The sequence below is a fragment of the Pygocentrus nattereri genome, chromosome 9 (genome assembly GCF_015220715.1).
Source record: "Pygocentrus nattereri isolate fPygNat1 chromosome 9, fPygNat1.pri, whole genome shotgun sequence".
NCBI classification, from domain to species: domain Eukaryota; kingdom Metazoa; phylum Chordata; class Actinopteri; order Characiformes; family Serrasalmidae; genus Pygocentrus; species Pygocentrus nattereri.
In genome coordinates this window covers 4,570,069-4,591,158 of record NC_051219.1, presented here as the reverse complement: position 1 = coordinate 4,591,158, position 21,090 = coordinate 4,570,069, and the positions used below count along the sequence as shown (strand labels likewise).

The 21,090-nt window shown below is 40.4% G+C and overlaps 1 protein-coding gene across 1 annotated transcript; it reads right to left on the bottom strand.

Moving 5' to 3' along the window:
• Positions 1 to 993: 993 nt before the first annotated feature.
• Positions 994 to 17,733, bottom strand: elovl4b (ELOVL fatty acid elongase 4b). The gene is made up of 7 exons (XM_017718624.2): positions 17,452 to 17,733; positions 12,721 to 12,810; positions 11,936 to 12,123; positions 9,923 to 10,003; positions 6,768 to 6,939; positions 5,576 to 5,703; positions 994 to 4,596 (listed from the first exon to the last, which is right to left on the bottom strand). Exons 2-7 carry the CDS (start codon positions 12,785 to 12,787, stop codon positions 4,321 to 4,323), a joined length of 912 nt encoding a protein of 303 aa, XP_017574113.1. The 5' UTR covers positions 12,788 to 12,810; positions 17,452 to 17,733; the 3' UTR covers positions 994 to 4,320.
• Positions 17,734 to 21,090: the final 3,357 nt, after the last annotated feature.

The following is a 21,090-nucleotide window of genomic DNA, read 5'->3' as shown; positions in this document are numbered from 1 at the left end:
GGAATCTGCAGATCCACCTAACCCTCAGGTTCTAATGAGCCATAAGCCCAACTGCGGCCTCAAGCAAGGAAATGTTTGGGGTGAGACCACCTGTCCAACTGCGACCCCTCACTCGGTCACGCTTACACAACATAAACATACATTAAAATTGGAAGACTGTGAAAATTTCAGAAGCTCTCAAGTAGTTAGGAATAGCATGGCATCTCCAAAAGCCTAGCTAGCGAGGTACCTACCAGCACAGACCAGCATGCACCTAAGCTGGTTTAGCTGGTCACCCCTGCATGGTCATGCTGGTTGACCAGAATATCAGCATCAAAACACAACATATGCTGGTTTTGCTGGCGACCAGCAATCCTGGCCTATGCTGGTCTATCTAGCAGGGTTAGGAAAGCGCTTGCTAGGTTAGCCTGCTCACCAGTTTCCCATGACACTTGACGAAATGCCATAAAAAGGGCTAATTTGGACATTTTCATGGTAACTCGCTAACTAGCTACCATGAAAATAACAAAATTAGCACAGTAGCTAACTAGCCACAACAGGCATTAGTTTAATTAGCACAGTAGCACATATAAAAATATCTATGTTAGCACAATAGCTAACTAGCTTCAATAAGCGTTAGCCTAATTAGCTCAGTAGCTAACTAGCTGCCATGAAAATGTCCGTATTAGCTCAGTAGCTAACTAGCTGCCATGACATTATCCTTGCACAGTGGCTAACTGGCTACAATAAGCATTAGCTAAATTAGCACAGTAGCTAATCAGCTACCATGAAAATGTCCAAAGTAGCGCTTTCTGTGGCAGCAAATATTCACAGTTTGTAGATAAATTAGAACACAGAACAGATTACAGGGATGCAGTAGTGAAGGAAAAGCCTCCAGACCAGTGAGTAAGACAGGAGACTGTGTCTCCACCCCTCGGTGTGTAAACCACAGAATAAAGAAGGACAGACAGACAGACAGGCAGACAGGCAGACAGATAGACAGACACACACACATTAAATGTCACTGGCATCCCATTTATTCAGATCAGCAGGCAGTATTTCCAGCAGTACCAGAGACAGGATGCTTTTTAAAAAAGCTTGGTTAGCTAACACATTTAGCCGTTTGTCACTCTTCGCCTCTTTGTCAACAACGTCTATACGAACCCGTCAGCAAACACGCACCGAAACAAATAACAGATTGCAAAAATAATCTGTGGAAATGGTCATAAAAGGGTTCTGATTGTGACAGCTTTGCTATCTCTTCTGGCTAGCTAAGCTAAGCTAAGCTAAGCTATCGTGCTACATACAGCTGTTTCACATGTGATGGGGTGGGTGGGGGTGGGGGTGAGGGTGGGGGGGTGCATTCTTTATAAAAGAGGCTTTTTACTGTTGTTACAACAAATGAAACTGACATGGCAAGGTAGAGTCTTCCGAACACTGTAAAACCAGACTGGCAAACGCTTTAAGGAAAAGAGACGGCCTTCGCTTATTTGAGTTGTCTGTAATCAGGTCGGTGTCATTCGTGCAACTGTGGGCAACTCAAATAGGTCAAGGCAACTGTCAGACACGGATAACTGGGCTGAACCCAAATTCGCTCTCTTACATGTACAGACGAATACAGGGACAGCACACACGTGACGTTCCAGTAGCACATGCACAGGAATATGCTTTAAAAGACATGCAGTGTGTGTCTGTATTGGACTTGAATTAAGGTAGTTGGACCGTGCTGTAGGGTCACAGTGTGCCCATCCGTTAGAGCAATGCTTTCAGTCAGGACCAAGTCCGTGCTGTGTGTAGTAATTTGGGCTGTGGCACAATTTGTGTACCTCAGCATATTAGATTTGAAATGACTGTCAGCTTTCATTTGAGGGTAAGTGGAAGGATATTGGATGAACCGTATAGAAATCACAGCCCTCAGAGTAAAGGAACATAACCGTATATAGAGCTATGGTTAGTACAGAAGATCTGCAGTTTGATGGCTGCATGCAATCTGGGTATCTTTTTGGGTGATGTTCTGCCAGGCCTGTAAAACAAGAGCTTAGAAGGAAACCAGAAGAGTTAGGCCTGCATCTGACGGGCGTGAGCGACATGGCAAGTCTTGCTGTTCATTTTCATTTCACTGCTCATCGTTTCCAGACAGGCTGCACGTGCGAAGCGGCAGAACATCCCAGATGCTGCACTGAAGCGGTGCGGTGTTTAGAGCATAGACCCGACACCGACTTTTTCATGCACCATGCAGCATATTGCACTTATATAAGCCATGGAAATCACTGAAAATTACACAGAAGACCGTATAAAAACCTAAGAAATTCATGCCGAAATACTGGTTAAACATTCTGTGCTGTAAACAGATTTCCCAGTTTGTTTGAAAGCCTTGAAATTTTGTCTAGTCAGAGGTCAGAATACTGTCGAGGATAAACAAATATATCGTGCACTTTTACAAATGATGTTTTCGTTGAGCAGGTTGACTGATGTGACTGTCTGGAAAAAGGAGGAACTTTCTCGCTGCTCCGCTCCACATAACAGACGCTGTCGTGCTCATGCTGTCACGAGGCTCGTGAAGGGACATTTGCATACGAGTGGTCAGTGTCATTGAAGCAGTTCATCTTGGGAGCAATAAAATAATCAGAGATGAAGCAAACACATTAAGTGTGTCATAATGAAGCAATTCATACAAGTGGTCAGCATTGTTAAAGCAGTTGTTGTTAAAATTGTTGTTAAAGCAGCTCATGTGAGTGGTCAGTGTTGTTAAAGCACCTCACATGAGGGGTCAACATTGTTAAAACAGTTCATATGAGTGGTCAATATTGTTAAAGCAGCTCATATGAGAGGTCATTGTCATTGGTCAATATTGCATGTTCCTTTATGTAGTGATTCCTATATGATTCAACCAACACAGATGCAAATAACCTCAAATCAAAGATCTCACAGTCATTGTTCAATTTCAAATCGAAGAGAGTAAAACAACAGAAATCATATCAATGTTAAGTTTCTTAAGGACTGCACTGTTTTTAGCAACTAGAGCTAAAATTGCATTTTTATGTGTAATCATATTATCTCACTGCAGGTAATTACACATCAATACACTTCATCGTACATGAGGTAAGTATGTAGCATACATATACGTCAGCATGTCTGTAGAACAGCATGCTTGCACAACCATACATCAGCTCAGCTTATACACAGGAACTAGGCCGCAAAGTCAAATGCTCTTTTTGGTACATTTCTGGATGTTTCTCACCCAGAATGACCCTTTTGGTCTGTGGCTTAAATAAATCGAGAATGGCAGATTATTAACCAGTTTGTGGTGTTGTTATGCTGCCATATTCAAAATTCATTAAAGCAAAAGTTTAGAAAAATCAACAGCTGTTCCTCCTTACTTAAATGTATTCGATCACTGAGGATACATTGGTGTCAGAAGTAGGCTTCTTTTGATTTGCGCTGGAGCTTCAGGGCAATTATAGCCCTGATTTTGCCTCAAGTTGTGGTTGTCATTACTTGGTATCCCCATTAGCCTCATAAGTCCAGTGTAAAATGAAACAAACAAACTTCAGACATGAAACATGTCTTGGCTGATGGATTATGTTGAGTAAATTAGATTTTTCACTAAACTATCGCTTTCACTGCTGAAAGAGAGCATGCAAGCCAGGCGCTCCTCTCCTCTGCAGTTTTCTTTTTGTAAGAAGCTGCTGCTGACTTTCAAACCCTACCTCACTTTTTCTGAAAAACAAAAACATACATAATTCCCTCCCTCCCCCCCACCTGACCCGGCACCACCCCTGCTCCCCCAAACTCTCATTATCCCTCTTCAAGTTTACGCTGCTCACTGCTGTGGTACAGTGCACCACGAAAGACAGAGAGCCAGACAGAAGCTGTTACGACATGAATATTTGACAGAAACAGTGTGTCGACGAGGAAGCTAAGAAATGTTCAGTTGTGCTGGAAGCAACTGAAGAAGTGGCATCGACTTCCCGCAAAATCTGAGCATGACCCTTCTTCCAACCTTTGGACACCTAGCATCAGTCCCTGTGTTCCTTATTTATTGAGTTTGCACACTGAAAGTAGTATGCATTGAAAAAAGTGTTTTGAATTTACTTGTTTAAAATGTGTATAATTCCACATAAATAAAAAATATTACACCAACACAATTATCGCCTTATTTGTCGCAATACTTGTGTAAGTGTAATACATTCATGTGAATTCAAGTAAATTCAATGCATCACCTTTTTCAGCCAATCAAAAATCATCTAATCCCATTTCGGTGGTCCCCAAGACGTTTACTCTCCGAATGCAACTTCTCTTCACTCCTCCTCTCCTCCTCCCTCCTTTCCTCTCCTCTCTTTAATCTCTCTTTTTTCCTTTCTTGTGCTTCTTGCCGTTCTCCTCCGTGTGCTCAGGGGTCTTGGCAGATCCGTTGGTTGCTGTGGCTATGCCGTTGGCCGCACCCTTGGCCGATTTGTGTCGCGGCTGCTGGCGGTAGGTCTGGTAGTAGAAGTTGGCGAAGAGGATGATGAAGGTGACGGCGTAGCAGATGAGTGCCCACTGCATCCAGGCAGGGAAGGGGCACTCTGTGTAGAGAGAGTGAGTGGCGTGACCGATGGTGACGTGGAACTGGATCTGCAAACAGTCAAAAACAGAAAACTTCAGGAATGTTTCTGCGGTTTATTACATGTACTTAGCTGAATGTGCTGTTGGCTGAGCTGATGCTCACTGTCCAAAACAGTTTTGAGATTTTCTGAATCTGGCCATTAACAGAAGAGTGGACTCAAGTGGGTTGGAACAAGTATAACCTTTTAATACAATCACCAAACTGTGTTGGACCATCCAGGACTGGATGATTGATGACCCCTGCTCTGGATTTGTGAGAATGTCTTATGAAACAGTCAATAAAACAATAACTTCTCAGTGAAAGAAGGAAATCTCCATGAACTCAGTGAGGTACTGTGATTATCAGAGACTGACCTTCAGTTCAGGCCATAAACGTCTCAGCTCTATGATCAGGCTAATGTTGGCTGGCACACTTATAGGATTCTAATATTATGTTAGCATCAAGGCTGGTACACATAAGCATTCTTTTTCTATATGGAGCTAGCACCAGTCGTCAATCTCGGACAACTGGCTGAAATCTGGTTAGGTTACGGGTCTTATTTGCAATGATTAAAAAAAGTAAATGTATCAGGTTGTAATAATTTCTTGGCAATTTCTTGCTGCCAAAGTCAACATATAATCCTAGGACTAGTTTAATAAACTTCACTTGAGCTTAAACAGTAATGGAATGCCCTTTAAACTGGCACCTGGGATTCCCAGAAGGCAAATGACGAGGCCAAGTCGATGTGAAAAACAGCACTGAAATGGGACTATAGAGTGGCTGTTATTCTAATGAAGATGGTCCCACCCACTGGAAATCCAAACGCAAATGTTTGATTCCTCTGTCATCTCCTTATTTTGCTAATGTAGGCTTAGTCTCTCCCTGGGAAACCGATCCTTTCCATGGCTAAGTGAAGACCTAGAGAATCTCGAGAAACAGAAGGTCCTACAATCTGACCAAAGATGTCTTGTTCATGTTTCCTGTGTGGCATGCGAGCAGTGTATTTACCATTTGAATGATGGTCAGGTACTTTTTCCACCACAGGTACTTCTGCATGTGGGGGCCGAAGGCAGCCAGGCCATAGTAGCCATACATCAGCACATGGATACCTGAGTTTATAGTTGCTCCGAAGAATGCTGTGAGAAGCAAAATATATTGAGATCAAGGGCCAAAACATATCTAGGTTAAAGGGCATCTTCTTCTGGACTATTTTAGATGAGCTGAGTAAGCACTGAAGTTAGGATTAGAGCAGAATGACATGAGGGGGGATTATCTAGCCCATGCAGCCTTAAATAAGATGGGGTCTTGCATCCAAATGTTTAAACATAAAGAGCCTTTTTTGTCTTTCAAGCAATCTAAAGAGCAGCAACAACACTGCACGGTGGTAAATTAGCACATTCATAAGCACTGGACAGAAAATCAATTCCCTTCATGGTACTCTATGGTATATAATCTGCCCCAAGCACTAAGGAGGCATTAAGCTAGAGCACATGCCCCAAATACGACCCCCATCCTCAACTTAACTTTGGCCCCTAAAGCTTCTGCCAATCTGGTAGTTGTCTTGTCTGTCCTCTTTCGCTCTCCAGCCTCTCTCCTCTCCCCCACAACCTTTAACACACTTTTGCTAGGTATTAACAATGAATGAACTGCACCGGGGCTCAGTGTATCATGCTAAGTGGTATCATGCTAAGTGGTTCCCACTAGTGCTCATTCTTTTGCTGCCTAAATAAATTATCTTAACTGTTTTTGGCATAAAGGACTCTTCTCTCCAGCTACTGTTGTATCCTCATCCACATTTTGCTCCAGACCACAACAGGCCTCAGTTGGAAGATAAAAGCTGGTGTCTACCTTCCATTTCCCATGATAAAGTTATTGCAGTCTCCACCTCCACCCCATCTCCTCCCTGTCCCTCAGTCCTTTGTCAGTTCCACACTTACGGGGGAGTCCAGCCTTCTAGCTCCAAACAGAAGCTACCTGGAACTTCAGCCCAAGCTCTCAGAGTTCTCTCCCCTCCCCCTGTCAGTCTCCCTACCACCATATGTTGAAGGCACAGTCAGAACCCACATGAATATTAATCTATCATCCACTTATGGATGTCAAGGAATGAAAAATAATGGAAGCCATATAGTCTAAATGTAAAAGTGTTGTAGTGGTGCGGGAGAGACGTTTGAGTGTGTATGAAATCAGTGTGTTTGCTTACACTGGCCGCCAGGGACCCACTTGATGCCGATCCACCACAGGATGAACATGGTGCAGTGGTGGTAGACGTGCAGGAAGCTGACCTGGTTAAACTTCTTTCTCATGATGAAGAACACAGTGTCCAGAAACTCGACTCCCTTAGAGATGTAGTACCACCACAGAGCAGATGCTATCTGCAAAAACGCACCACACACCGTCAAAATGACCAAGCAGGTCTCTTATGCAACTGTTCAATCATGACAGTAGCACAATGCACAAGGTCATGTAGACATGGAGTGGTTGTCATGATTGTTGGTGCCAGACTTGGGGATGGGGGGGTTGAGTATTTCACATCACCTGATTTGATGAATCTTCGTTTCTGATGTGATGTAAAGATGGTAATCTCAGAATTTTGTTTAAAAAGTGTCAATCAATGGACCCCACCTGCCCTGTGTCAGCAGTTTAGGCTAGTGGAGGTGGTGTAATGGTGTGAAAGATGCTTTCTTCACACACTTTGAGCCCCCAACACCAATCAAGCATCATTTGAATATGATTAGTGTTGCTATATAAAGCAGATCTTTATGGCCATAACTGCCAAAATGATTTTGCACCTTATTACAGAGCATAAGTCATCTCAGAATAGCTTAAGGTACATTTTCTCTATTCTGATAGCTCAGAATAGTTTGAGGTACAGTTTCTCTTTAGGTTAAATGGGACTTTTGTCTGCATTCGATAAAGATTATTCAACCCAGCATCAGCAGCTACCAAAGAACATGGAACATAAATGGGTTTAAACTTTTTTTTTTTTTTGCCTTGTTATTCCCATCAAATTGCATCAAAACATGCAACCTACAGTGCCCAAAGTGGTGGTAATAGGAAACAGACATCTGAAGCATTTAAAAGGTCATTCGCAGGAAGTTCGAACATGAAAAGGCTATGAATATGTTGCCTGATGTCTGAGATAGAGTTTTACAATGGTTTTGAGAAGGTTGTGGTATTTTTTCCCCTATCACCACCACCGTGAAGTCAGAAAGTTTCTCTACAATTTCATATCCATGACTTTGTTTACATACCAACAAATGAATTATGGAGAAAGTGAGTAGAATTCCTCTGTAAATACCAGCTTGCACCAATCAGCCTACTGGATCTCCCAAGCAACCCTATGCAAACTATGCAGGTTTATGATGTTCCTGCATGAGTGAAAGGTGGAACCAGGCCGAATGTTCACTCTGAAGTCTGAAGCCGACAGTACTGAACCTAGACCAGGTCACACTATAAAGCATGCTAAAATAATCACAACGGTTCTTTTCCTGTAGTGTGTTTGTGAGGGTTTATCTGAGTTTGAGGCACTGATGGCTCTGTGGATTAAGGTCAGCAGACCAGGGTTCAAAGGTCAGAGGAGTGAAATGCTGCTCAGCTTGGAAGGAGCTCAACATTGTGCTGTAAGCTTCAAGTACAGGTAATTAAACAATTACAGCCTCACAGACTCAGACAGGCTGTGAGAACGGCTCACTTAGAGCTTAAGAGCTGTTGGTCAGACATTTAAGGTTACCTAAAAATTTACATGGTTTGAGGGAATGCTAACTTGCTCTTATAGGCTTCCAAGCACGACTTTACTGATTGGCTACACATGGGACATGGAATAAAACTGGGTAAATTAGATTTTTGTTGTCCGGTTATCGCTATGCAACGGGCACAGGGTATTCTGAGCTATGCAATGATGAGTATTGCTATTCGGTAGAGTCAATTTAGGTAAGAGTGATTGGTGATCTAAAGTCCCGGTTAACTCTCTAACCCTGTACAACTCTGCCAGTGGAGGGGGAGGAGAAAAAGGTGGAGTCGAGAGGTGGTGAGATATCTGACTCCGCCCATGTCCTCAGGTCACCAGGGAGATGGAGTTAGCCAGCAAGAGTTGAGGTTGCTGCCAAAGCAGCAGACTGAGGAAATCCCCAAACTACGTCAGTCATGGTGGAGGCCAGGATACAGAACCCCAAGAACAGGAATACCACTGCAGCATCACTGACCAATCTGACTCTCCAAAACCACTTTGGAAGACCACCTGCATGCCTCATAGATATGCTTCACCCTTCTACCCTGAATTCCATTCCCTTTTCTTATTGACTTTTCTCCCACTTTTATGAATTTTGTATCCATGTAACACCAGCAAGCACTTGCTGAAAGAAGTGTGATGCATGGTGAGCCATGCTAAAGCTAATTAGCAGATGACTGTGCTATCAGAGTAAGCTAACAGAAGTTATTTAGTTAATTACCATTCATGCAAGCTAGCATTTGCAGTCATTAAATCCTTAACCCTGCAACACTCTCCCAAAGCTGGAGAAAATGTGTTTTCACACCGTCTCACCTGATGTTGCTCCACGCAAAGCCCAAACAATGAAGACAAGCGCAACATTAATACCACTGTGGCATTATTAAGCCCAAACAGGCAACTTTGGGTACACACGATGACCAAAATCAACTGACCCCAACCTCACCATCAATCCTTCTGATTGGACAACTAGCTATTTATGCAGCCCTGGTATCTCCTTGCAATGCAACTAAAGCTGTGATCTTAAATTGGGTGATAGGTTGAACAACTATTGAAGCTATAATTTATAGCCTGTTTCCCTTGGGTCACTACTCTCACTCACAGTTACAGTCCTTGGAATATCACAGGACAGCTAAATGTTCTTCATGCTCCAACATATCGGATTCAATGCCACAGGTAGTCACCACTGGCAGGATTACTTGGTCCAACAATATGGAAGTTCATGGGTCTAATGGTCAGCAGACCTGTCAAATTGGATTCTTTTCTGGGCCATATTTGTTATGTACTTTTTAGGTCCTATAATGGAAATTTGTTACATTGCTTCCCAACTAAGTCAAAACTAGGAGCAGCACAGTGTCAACAGCAGGGGCAGTGGGGGGTTAAGTGCCTTGCCTAAGGGCACAACCAGGTATACCTGATCAGTCATGGGATTTGAACCTGCAACCATCCAATTGATGGCTCACTTCTCCACTAAGCTACCAGCCACCCCACTTTCCTCTTCCAATGCTTCCACTCTGCAGAGATGTAGGCCTGGTACGCAGTTTGATGTCCAAGTACAGTAAGTGCTTCAGTGTCAGCAAGGTCAATCAAATATGGATTTACATTAGGATTGTGTGTGTTTTCCTTCTCACCCTGACTTCATTGACATCGTTGGAATAGTTAACAGGCTGGCAGAGGTAGCTGTACCCAGCTGCTCTGGAACCCAGCAGCAGCTAGAAAGAAAATCAGAGAGAGAGAAAGAGCAGGAGTTTCATATTAGCTACCTATTTGAAATCAGCACAGTAGCAATATTAGAATAAAAACAGATCAATGGATTGAGAGGTAAGTTTATGTTAAAATGAACCAAGTGCACTTTGAGTGTCTTCAGAACCCTAGTGTATGTCTGTTGCGTGCAATATGAGAGGACAGACCCACTATATGTCCAACACTTCTTTGTCTAACATTTCTTCTAAAATCAAGGGTATTAAGGGAAATTGCTCAGTTAAATATTCCAATATTGCTATGATGACATTCATCCACCAGACTAATATTACTGAGATTGGCAGTGATATTGACTGAATAGGTCACAAACAACTCTCCAACTCATCCGAAAGATGTTCGATGGAGCTTACTCCATGTCGTCCCAAAGGTGTCCAATGGATTTTCAGCATTTCACCTCATTCCAGAGGTGTTCAATGGAGCTCCAACACTTCAACTCAGCCCAAATGTGTTCAATGGAGCTCCAACACTTCAGTTTGTTTCATGGGTATATGACAGAGCTTCCTCTCTTCAGCTTCATGAAGTCCATCGTGACTGTTTACCTCCGCCTTGTGAAGTACTGTTCTTTTGCACATGCGGGTCGGTTTGGGAGCTGATCTGTTCAGACTGATGTCGCATACAGATCACATTAAAAGATAATGTGAAAAGCCAAACAAAAAAATCAGATGTGGTGAGAAGATCAGATCAAAATCAGACTTTTACCTTCTGTGTAAATGTAGCCTTAGTGAATGTTCAGCATTACAACTCATTCGTAAGGTGTTTAATAGTTTCTTCACTCCAGCGTATTCCAAAGGTGTTCAGTGGAGCTTCAGCAATCCAACTCATTCCAAGGGTTTTCAATGAATTTTCAGCATTGCAACTCATTCGTGAGGATTTTAATGGAGAGTCATCAATCCAACTCATCCCAAAGGTATTCAATGGTGCTTCATCAATCCAACTCATCCCAGTGGTATTCAACAGAACTTCATTGATCCAACTAATTCCATCTGTGTTCAGTGGTGTTTCATCAACCCAACTCATACCAAAGGTATTCAATGGAGCTTCATCAACTCATTCCAAAGGTATTCAACAGAGGTTCTTCACTCCAACTCATCCTGAAGCTATTCAGTGGAGCTTTATGGATCCTTCTCATTCCAAAGCTGTGTTATTGCTCCAATTTGTCCCAAGAGAATTAAACAGGGCTCTGTCGCTTAAACTCATCTGAATGGTAATCAGTGAAGCTTCGTTATTCAGTATATCCCAAAGATATTTCATGCAACATGCCTGCCCACCCTAAAAGTGTTTAATTGAGCTTCATCACTTCGCGAGAAACTTCATTTCATGCTTCATTAATCCAAAGAATTCTGTATGTTGTATGCTTATATTGTGGTTTAATATCCTCCAATAAAAATTCTGTAACTGCCTAGGAGTCCTAATCTCTGCTCACCCAAACATCCTGCAATGAAAACAGCATGGAGGAGAGGCTTGAGAGATGGATGAAGGATGGGCAGAAGATGGAGGGATTGAGGGGTGGATGGAAGTGATCCTGGAGACATGCAAGGCAGAGAAGGTGGAAGGACAGAAAAAGGATGTAGTTGAGGATGATAGGATGAGGAGAGGGTGGAGAGAATGGAACTGAGGATGGTGTCATGGACAGAGAAGAATGTAAGGGGACGAATTAGAGGACAGAGGAAAGAGAAGATGGAGATATGGGTGCTCGGGATGGAGAGATGGAGGAAGAGAACAAAGGAAACTACGGTGAAAGGAGATGGTGAAGATGTGGATGGAAGGATGTAGAAAAGGATGGAGGAAAAGGTGGCAGAATAGAGTAGAGAACTGAGAAGATGATGTAGGAGGCGAGGGAGGAGAGAACGGCGGAGATGATAGAGGAGGTATACAGAGTTTACCTCTTTGCAGATGTAGAAGTTGAGGAGCACCATGCTGAAGTTGTAGATGATGAGGGTTTTGCGCAACTGGAATGGTTCACGGTTCTGCATGTACCGAGGCCCCGCCCACAGGAAGAGGAGGTACAGGGCGCTGATGCCCAAGGTAGGTAGCGGTGATGACATCATTGGCCATTGCTCCACCCGCTTGTCTGAACACACAAACAACACAAGCACGTGTTTGATTGAACATTCCTCCAAGAGTGAAGGTGTTTTTATCAACTTGTCCCTCATACATGTTCTTATAAGTGGACAGAGTGGACGAGAGAGTGGACTCTAAAGTTTTCACACCACGTTTGAGACTGTTGGTGGAAATGATGACTAAAGTGACTAAACTGGAGTAAAAACCCAGCAAGTATTTGAAGGAATTTCAGCTTAATGAGATTTTGATTAAAAATTTTGAATTCAATTTTGGATTTTAAAAAGTTTGTTATATTTTTAAAAAAAGAAAAATCAATGCCTAAAATATTACTTGACCTGATTTTCATTTTTGAGAGTGGACAGCGATTGTATCATGATTTAAAAGTGATGAAAAGTTGTTGTGTGGTTTTACTTACAGAAAAATCATTGACATTATTTGCCATGTTTTTGTGATTTTGGCATCAAAACAAACAGAAAAAAGTGCAAACCCCCCAAAAACACTGTTAATGTAAAATATAAGCTAAAAGCAGATGTACTTAATTGCATCACTGTGTAATGAATAATGTAGGGCGGAGAAGAAGACAGGAGGTCAGAGAGGTGAAGTTTACCTGCTATGGTAAGGCTCCATTTGTAAAACTCTGCAGAGTCATTCATGAAGTGAATGACCGTGTCCATGGCTCAGACTCTTGCGTGATATCCTGTAACAGTGAAAGAGCAAATAAGTTATAAGTGTAGAACTACATCTCCCATAAGTCCCTTTCGGTGACGTATTTGGAAACACATAGGCAGCAGAATAAACCCGTGAACACAGTGTATAAAAACTTGTATGAATTGAATAGCAGAGCCCAGCCTGCCTTCCGAGAGTCTCGCATCACCTTCCTTTATTTTGCTAGTTTCTCTATGGGCTTTCTAATATTATGTTAGCTCTAAGCTAAGCGAAAGTGAAAAACCCACCAACATGAACAAAGCCCCCCCCCCCAAACCAGTCGAAGGTCAGCATTTCAACCCCAAATGCAAAATAATTAATCACAACATAACATCAAAACGAAGTGTCAAGATTGGAAAAAATAGAAGAACCCTTTTGGGTGCTTTATAGACCCATTTTCAAAAAAGGTTCTATTTAGAACCATATACAGCCCATTCTCCATCAATCTGAAGAACCATTTAATCAAGCAAGAAACCATTTAAGCATGAAATGGTTCTATGTAGAACTAATGGTTCTCAACAGAACCTATCCTTTAACTAAAGAACCCTTGAAGAGCCATCGTTTTAAAGAGTCTTCGTACTCTAACAGGAATTCCCGCCGTCATGTCCGATGTAAATTTACCCTGCCTGCTGAAGTTCCTGCGCTTGGCTGTCTTTTAAAGGCACCTTACCCCGCAATGCTGTGGGTCAGCACCAGTGTGGTGGACAATGCTAAATCAAGCCAAACTTTGGTGTCTTATCGTATTTCGCTTTGAGAAACGCTGCTTATGGTCAACCACACTTTAATCTGCATGATGCTAAATAATTGAGTTCAGGGCTGTGGCTCCCTGTTTACTGGTTGGCCAAAAAGGTGGTAAGTCACAGCTGGTCTGGAACGCTGCAGCCAGACTAACGGCAGCATGCAGGAGAGAACTTATCACACCAGTTCTGACCTTGTTACACTGTTCCAGTGTCTTTTAGGACAAAGTACTGCTGCTAGCGTTGGTTAAGGTACCAAATACGTTGCTGTCACCTCACAGCAAGAAAGGCCTGGGTTTGTTTCTGCCCGATGAGCGCTCGGATAGGCTCCAGCAAGCCTGAGGGATAAGTGGCTTAGAAGATGGAAGGACGAGTAGACAGACGCCAGGGCATTTTCAAAAAGCAGTTTCTGTAGTTCTCACTTACTTTCAATTGGTGTTTTTAAATGAATGATTATTTCTTTTTAATAATTTAATTTAATTTAGTTTCTGATTTTGTACCACTTTTTATTCTTTTATTTATTTATTTCTTTATTTATTTACCCCCCTAATTTTTATATTCATGCCATTTAAATGATTTAAACATAGATCTTTTTACGTCTTTTGTCTTATGTAATGCTAGCATAACCAACAAGCCTGTAAAACTGAACTGTTGGCCCTGTTTTTGAGCGTTAAAGCATCTTTCTGCAGGCCGAATGTTTCATTTATGTAAAATACCACATTTCGACTGTAAACGTTCAGCATGCAGCCTTCTTAAAAGACTCTGGGTAAAAGACACTAACAGCTAGCAGTGAGCTCGCGATTGCAGTCGCCTTGGTCACAAAGCTGCCGTCTAAGGCACTGACTTTTGAGACAGCGCTGTAAGGCATCCAGCCATCGAGGCAGCTGCCTTCAGTTTCCCACACAGACGTTAGCTGCTGCCTTTGTTCATCTCTGCTGCCTTCTTGCCTTTAAACGTTTGCAGATTTCTTGCTCGATGGCGTTTGTGTTGAGGTTTCAATGGACATTTCAACACTTAATGCTTGTGTTTCATGTGACTTAAATACAGCATGCTCAATATAGAATATATATATATATATATATATATATATATATATATATATATATGAACCATTTGACTTAAAACATTCAATAACAATAACAGACAGGAATCTTTAGGCCATCTATGTGCAACCTTACCCTCTTCTTTGTGCACGAGCCTGTAAACAGCCACATCAATTGCATGCAGGATGTATTTATGTTATTAATAATGCAAAAAGTTTTATGTGCAGTCATCACTGCCAAACTGTGGCCTGAACTGTGGTGGGGTTGTAGCCAAGAGTATTAGTGCAGTATTGGGAGTTAAGCTTAAAAAGGCCAAGCAGAAGTGTTTTAAATCTTATTATCTTAAAAAAAAAATGACAGAAATGGAAAGTTTTGTCCCAGCGGCGGTGATTTGCTCAATTTATGTCTTGATTATATAAGACCTAAGGGATCATCTATGTCTCAGATATGTGTAGTACTATAACCCTGTAGGACTTTATAATAACCATTTACAATTATAAACAACTACAACGCACGATTGTTACAAATGCTTTATAAACATCATTCAGTTAATAGGTATTCACGCCCACAGTAGCCCTATGTGTCTGTGTACCGAAGCCTCCAGCTGCTGCTTCAGTAATCTGTATTAATGAGAGTTTTCCTCCTTCGGCATTGTTACATAACCGCACAGACCGCCTGCTGACGCCCCTGCATTATTCAGGATGGCTATCACTTTCCCTCTGCAGCCGAAACCAGCAGAGAGGCCACTGGACACCTTACCAGGCAGAAACAACCGGGCCTTACAGTCACACTTCAGCTGAAAGATGAACAAACAGCTAAACCCTTTAGCTTTCAGCCTTAGTGGCCACTTTAACAGTCTTAATGTTCAGGATCCACTGGGAAAACCATCAGAAAGTTCTGTAACTATGAGAACGAAGAACTGTCTGGACACACATACAGGTCCTGGGGTGTCGACCCCCCAAACCCTTAATGCTAAGTAATGGGGTCCACACTTCACTTCTCTATTCTCCAAACTACAAACGTTGTCATTACAGAGTCAGAATAATTTATAACAGTAACTGAATAATTCACAGTAGATACTGAATAATTCATAGTAGATACTGACTAATTTGTATTAGATACTGAATAATTCATAGTAGATACTGAATAATTCATAGTAGATACTAAATACTTCATAGTAATACTGAATAATTCATAGTAGTTACTAACTACTTCTTAGTAGATACTAAATAATTCATATATTCAGTATATAATTCAATATATTGAATAATTCATATTAGATCCTTAATAATTCCTGTTAGATACTTAATAATTCACAGTAGATACTGAATAATTCATAGTAGTTACTAAATACTTCATAGTAGATACTGAATAATTCATATTAGATATTGAATAATTCATATTAGATACTTAATAATTCATATTAGACACTTAATAATTCATAGTAGTTACTGAATAATTCATAGTAGTTACTGAATAATTCATAGTAGTTACTAAATACTTCATAGTAGATACTAAATAATTCATATATTCACTATATAATTCAATATATTGAATAATTCATATTAGATCCTTAATAATTCCTGTTAGATACTTAATAATTCACAGTAGATACTGAATAATTCATAGTAGTTACTAAATACTTCATATTAGATACTGAATAATTCATATTAGATATTGAATAATTCATATTAGACACTTAATAATTCACAGTAGATACTGAATAGTTCATAGCAGATATTGGGTCATTTGTCTTAAGTATTTTAACCCCTTATTTAATGTGTCAGGGGAAGATTAAAGTACACTGAACAACCAAACAGTGCTGGAAACTTACTGCTAAATCTGCTAATTCACATGTAGTTGCCTTTAAAGAGCTTTAAGTGGATTTTTCCCTTTAAGGCCTTTAATCAGGCGGCCATGCTGAGGGCCTTGCTGGTGTCTTACTGAAGATACAGTACATCTCTAAGCAGCAGCAGCAGCGCTGTGTTTATATTTAAAGGAAGAGTTTAGTTAAAGTGAAGCTTCCCCAGGCTGGGCAGACGGGGCCCCGCGTGTCCCAGGCCCTAAAGCCCCCGAGCGCATGTGTCAGCAGGTTCCTCGCTCACCCGTCAGTCCACTTTAATTCCATTTGATCTGCGAGCTTAAGCGCGGGTGCAAATGGTGCTCGACCCACATTTGGACGGCCATCACTGCAGCTCTGTCCCAGTGAAGGTTACAAGACTCAGACACCTTTCACACGTCCTTAAGTGGTTTCAGAGGTTTATAAACCAACAACACTGCACAGAGTCACTTCAAATCACCCTCTCTGTCTGTCCACCACTCAGCAACGTTCTAAATAAAGGTTCCCAAGTGGTTATTGGCTTTGACATACAAGTTTAAGGGTAACCTTTCATTGATATTGAGCCTCTGCGTTATATGTAGGTTCTTTAAAGCACATCTCGTCGTAGTTTCAAGTGGTCCTACAAGGAAACATGAATTGAACGTTCCTTCAGTGGATGAAAAGTGGTTCTTGTGTGGCGCTGCTCCAGAGAAACCCCCTTTTAAACCTTTTTTTTAAGAGTCTCAGAAAGCTAAATGGAATAGGGCGTTACTGAAGGCTTATCTCCAGTCCTGAAGACACTCCGGCCTCATGGAGCCTGTGGAGCTCCCAGGCACATTCTCAAAAGCACAAGAGAAATGCCATAGAAGAACCACTTTGAGGTCCAAGAACCACTGAGGAACCTTTATTCTGAAGAGCACAGGTGTGTAGTCTTGCAGGCCTGAGTAATGCTGCTGTAGCTGCAGCTCCAACTAATGCAGGTGCGGCAGGACCTGTGCAGGATATAGTGAGATGAAATGCATGAGGCGTCTTACCTTACAGCTCAAGACAAACTGATCCTACAGCAACATCGGCTGGTCGGTGCAGACGGTCAGTTCCTTCCGGTTCCTTCTCTGTTACCGAGCTCCTTGTAGACCTCAGCAGTGCACGTGGCTGGAAACTTTCAGTGCATGAACAACTTTTCGCATAAAAACCATGCAAAGAAAGCCAACTGGAGCAACTCATGCACACGCTCTGCACAGACACATGATCCTCCGGCCAGCACGGTGGAAAGAGAGAGAGAGAGGGAGCAAAGAGGGAGCAGAGAGAGAGAGAGAGCAGAGAGGCTACAGCAGAGCCACCTGTTGGAGGAGTTGGAAGGTGTCCCAAACTTCAGGCCTCCAGAACAGGCGACCCCTACTGGGGGCTTGTGGAGGAGTTAAAAGAGGTGGAACTGGAACCATCTGCCCTGCGCAGGATCAGCTTTATTGATTACTGCCTGAGATTAGATTGAATGGGGCAGATGCAGTAAACAGTGGTGGTGCCACCGAGTGACCACCTGGGATACTAGCACAGATTAAATTAAGAATGAAAACTTGAGAGGTTTTTACTGATTTACTGCCATTTAATAGACTTAAAGAAATGTATCCCTTAACATACTAAATCATACTTGATCAAAAGTGGAAGGCAGAGGTGTTAACCACTACACTAACCAACCACCTACATACTTAAGTGAAACTTCAAAAAAAAAGTTGTTCAAAAAGAGAAATTCATTGAATATTTCAAAATATACATCTAATCATTTATAATCAAAATAAACATCTAATTTGCAATGCAAATATGCAAATACACTTAAGTTCCAAAAAAATACATTTAGTAAGTGCTAAAGTAAGTGTAAACATTCAAGTGTGTACTTTTCATTTTCAACACACTTGAAATCTGCACTGAAATGCATTTTAGTGTAAAAATGTTTTGTGCACTCATAATTGTTCTTCAGCTTTAACCTTTTAAACAGTTTTATAACCCACATTTTTTTTATTTTGCAAAACAATAGAAAATACAAATATAATTGTAAATAAAAGTATAAAAAATTGGACATAATGAAAAAAATGATGCTGTGAGATGTTCGTTCAAGGCATAACCACAGATAACCATCACCGTAGACCAATCAGAAGAAGTTCTGTGGTGAACTCTTTACAAAATTTAGTTGTTCATGATCATGAATGTGTTCACAATTGCTTATAATAGTCATGCAAACACAAAGAAACAAAGTAGGTGTTCATGCTGCGGTGGGGATTTATTCTGTAAACACATTTTTTGGTTTGAACATTGGCACATCATTTAGTATGATGACTTTTTTCCATTGCATGTGGCCACTGGGAGACCAGGAGAACTTCATTTTGCAAAATATGCTGGAAAAAAACACTGCTGGAAAAAATCTGCGCGGTCCGTTTAAATGAGGATGTGATTTCTTTGTGCCCTCAAGGTGGAAGTTCTTGAGAACATTGCTGTGCTCCACCAGCAAACCTCAAGGTGGCAGCAGTGAATTGTTAAGAATCCCAGAGGAGGCCCCCTCATAAATCACCTCAGCCTCAAAAGCTGCCCTGCTTTCTCTCTCATTTGTTAATTAGCAGCTCATAAACAATGTTTAAATTAAAATAAACTACACATTGACATCTAGTTAATCTACTTATCATCTCAGCATGCCATTTGTTGTGATATGCCATCTTTTAACAAGATGGGAGTTGGGGTTACAGCATCAGGTTTCCACCAAACATTAGCGCGCATGCACATGTGGATGAATCTGAATGCAGTGCGAGTGGGCTTTGTGTTGTGTAAGCACACATGAAATTGATTCTGTACTTTTCCACTGCAAAGCTTTGAGCTCCAGCTGGAAATCAGCCTCATCCTCAAGCTCCCCTCCAAAGTACATTTCAGCACTGCAGCTTTTCGCCAAGGAGGAAAAAACTTACATAACACGTGCTTCTCTCTGCGGGCACGAATTACTGTCAATCAGGCAGAATGTAAACTCATCACTGGGGAGATGTTTGGAGTTAGAAGTTTCTAACTGTGTATGTGTTATGTAAGTGTGTCTGAGGTGAGTTTTCATGGTGGCACCGGAGCTGGAGGGCACTTTCCTTCTAAATCGAAATTCCAAAGCTGCGTTTCCATCCCGAGGATTCTTTTAATCAAAAGTTTTAGCGCTTAAGAAAGTTTGCGGGCGAGCAATGGGGTCCAAAAGTCTGAGAGCGCTGCCGAAAATGCTTCTATTGTGCATTCCTTTCTAATTAAATGTAAATATTAGAGTAGAGTCTTAGATATATTTACTTGAATTATAGAATTTGAGGATTTGGTACTGTTTGTCCCTCTTTTATTTGAAGGACACTGTACATTCGTCCTGCACAAACTCCTAAAGTTTGTGCAAAAGTCTCAGATGGGCAGATCAGATCCACCTGAGAGTCATCTGGACATCAACTTCATTGAAAAAGACCTTAACTGGCCAATTTAATACATTTGCTTCATTTTGAATAGTGACCTAGAAATAGTTCAGAATTTGATTTGTCGTAATGTTTCTTGTTTTAAAATTATTTCCAGGCTTAAAAAATTCAAGTTAAAAAAATTCCAGGCTATCAAAGTTTCCTCAGACACTTTTGGACGCCAGCTACATTTTTCTATTCAACTTTGGCAAAAATGAGTTGTTTGAAGGTTTATTGTTATTTTGTTTAAACGTTTATCATTATCTGGTTTAAAATGTGTTGTTATGTTATTTAAATGTTTATCATTATCTGGTTTAAAATGTATTGTTATGTTGTTTAAAGTTAATCATTATCTGGTTTAAAATGTATTGTTAATTTGTCTAAAAGTTTATCATTATCTGGTTTAAAATGTGTTGTTATGTTATTTAAATGTTTATCATTATCTGGTTTAAAATTTATTGTTATTTTGTCTAAAAGTTAATCATTATCTGGTTTAAAATTTATTGTTAATTTGTCTAAAAGTTTATCATTATCTGGTTTAAAATTTATTGTTATTTTGTCTAAAAGTTAATCATTATCTGGTTTAAAATTTATTGTTAATTTGTCTAAAAGTTTATCATTATCTGGTTTAAAATGTGTTGTTATGTTATTTAAATGTTTATCATTATCTGGTTTAAAATTTATTGTTATTTTGTCTAAAAGTTAATCATTATCTGGTTTAAAATTTATTGTTAATTTGTCTAAAAGTTTATCATTATCTGGTTTAAAATTTATTGTTATGTTGTATAAATATTTATCATTATCTGGTATAAAATGTATTTTTATGTTGTTTAAAAGTTTGTTATTATCTGGTTTAAAATGTATTGTTATTTCGTTTAAAAACTTACTATTATCTGATTTAAAATTTATTGTTATTTTGTTTAAACGTTTATCATTATCTTGTTTAAAAGTTATTTTTACTCTGTCTAAAAGTTTATCATTATCTGGTTTAAAATTTATTGTTATTTTGTCTAAAAGTTAATCATTATCTGGTTTAAAATTTATTGTTAATTTGTCTAAAAGTTTATCATTATCTGGTTTAAAATTTATTGTTATTTTGTTTAAATATTTATCATTATCTGGTTTAAAATTTATTGTTATTTTGTCTAAAAGTTAATCATTATCTGGTTTAAAATTTATTGTTAATTTGTCTAAAAGTTTATCATTATCTGGTTTAAA